At 61.6% G+C, this 1,681-nt stretch overlaps 1 protein-coding gene across 1 annotated transcript in view; it reads left to right on the top strand.

Annotated features, from left to right (window-relative positions):
• The first annotated feature begins 62 nt into the window (after window positions 1-62).
• Window positions 63-1,681, top strand: part of COL2A1 (collagen, type II, alpha 1) — a 15,713-nt gene continuing 14,094 nt past the window's right edge. Inside the window, exons 1-5 of the mRNA XM_010565157.1 lie at window positions 63-99; window positions 208-408; window positions 1,128-1,144; window positions 1,409-1,441; window positions 1,573-1,605. Of these exons, the coding sequence (XP_010563459.1) occupies window positions 63-99; window positions 208-408; window positions 1,128-1,144; window positions 1,409-1,441; window positions 1,573-1,605 (321 nt within the window). The remainder of the gene's footprint in view (window positions 100-207; window positions 409-1,127; window positions 1,145-1,408; window positions 1,442-1,572; window positions 1,606-1,681) is intronic.

Here is a 1,681-nt window from a genome sequence, read left to right as displayed (position 1 = left end):
CTTTCCGCCCCCCCCCCCCCCCCAAATTATGGGGGGCTTGGGGGGGGGGGTATCATCCCATAATGGACTATGGTGGCAGTGCCACCGCCACCATCATGGGTGACTGCAGTCCCCTGCCACCCTCAACCCCCCTCCCCTGGGTGGGGGGGTGATGCCATCCCCATCTCCCCGCCGTATCCCCCCCGCCACCTGCCCTTCTCCCCACAGCCGAAGCAGGCAGCTGCCTGCAGGACGGGCAGAGCTATAGCGATAAGGACGTATGGAAGCCGGAGCCGTGCCGTATCTGCGTGTGCGACACGGGGACCGTCCTCTGCGACGAGATCATCTGCGAGGAGCTGCGGGATTGTCCCAGCCCCGAAATCCCCTTCGGAGAGTGCTGCCCCATATGTCCCACTGACCAACCCAGCGGTTGTAATTTATTTATTCCCCTCCTTTCATTGATAAATAAATTACCCGGCCATGGATGGGCTTGTGGGGGGGACATCCATGGGGACCCCCAGGGAAAAGGCAACTTGGTCCCTCCAGAGGGGTAAAAAAAAAAAAAAATCATCCCAGGGTGGAAAAATCCTTTTTTTTTTTACCCCAAATGGCAGCTGGCTTCAAAGCCTGGAGGGTTTGGGGGTGTTTTTTTTTATAAAAGCCATTGAAAGCAGATGGGTTTGGGGTGCAGAGGGTGATGCTGGGGGGGGACTGTGGCCATGGACCCCCCCCAGGCATCCCAGCAAAAGGGACATTCAAATCGGGTTTCCATCCCCAAAACTGTGATAATTCACCCAGAATGATTGAACAACTCTGCCCCCCCGCCCCCAGGAAGGGCTGTGACCCCAAACCCCCAAAGTTGCCTTTTTTAATCCTTCCCTGCCTCCTCTGGGGGGGGTGAAGGGTTGAGCACCCACCCAGCTGCCCCCCCCCAAAACTGCGCGGCCCCGCTCCTGCATGCTGAACCCTGCTTCACCCCCCCCGCCGCCTCGCTTCGGGGGAGCCCCCGCGCTCCTGTGCCCCCCGGTTTGGCCCCACAGCCCCCCCAGGAGCATCACCACCCCCCGGGCTGGGGATGGAGGCACCTCATGTCCCCCCCCCAGCCCATCCCTCTCTAATTTCTCTATTTCTTCATTTTTTTCCAACAGGGCAACCTGGCCCCAAGGTGAGGCTGGTGTGTGTGTGTGTATCCCACCCCGCGGTCCCAGTTTCCTGGGGTTTTCCCTCAAAACTAGGGGCGGCTCAAGGCAGGACCCCATGGCATCTGCATGGGGCGAGCGGCTCTAGGGTTGTCACCTCCCGGGGGGGTTTGTCACCTCCTGGGGGGGTTAATTACCTCCGGGGGGGCGTGTCACCTGGGAGGGGTGAGAAATCTGGGGGGGGGTCTGGGGGTGCCCTCCCTTGTCTCACCCCATGCTTTGCCTTGCAGGGGCAGAAGGGCGAACCCGGTGACATTAAAGATGTAAGTGTAGGGCGGGCACTGGGGGACCCCCAAAACGGAGGGGTCCCTGCCGTTGCAGGGTGGTCTGGAGGGAGGGTCCCCCCCTGCACCCGTCTCACCCCACCCTTGTGTTTCCCCCCCCTCCTCCACAGGTCGTAGGACCCCGAGGGCCTCCGGGACCGCAGGTGGGAGCGCGTTTCTCCGGGCGCATTGCTGGAATATTTGTGGGAGGGGGGTGATGGGGGGGCACGGGGGAGAGTT

This window comes from Haliaeetus leucocephalus, unplaced genomic scaffold (assembly GCF_000737465.1).
Source record: "Haliaeetus leucocephalus isolate CR32 unplaced genomic scaffold, Haliaeetus_leucocephalus-4.0 Scaffold186, whole genome shotgun sequence".
Lineage (NCBI taxonomy): Eukaryota > Metazoa > Chordata > Aves > Accipitriformes > Accipitridae > Haliaeetus > Haliaeetus leucocephalus.
The sequence above is the reverse complement of the archived record's forward strand: the minus strand, read 5'-3'. Positions and strand labels throughout refer to the sequence as shown.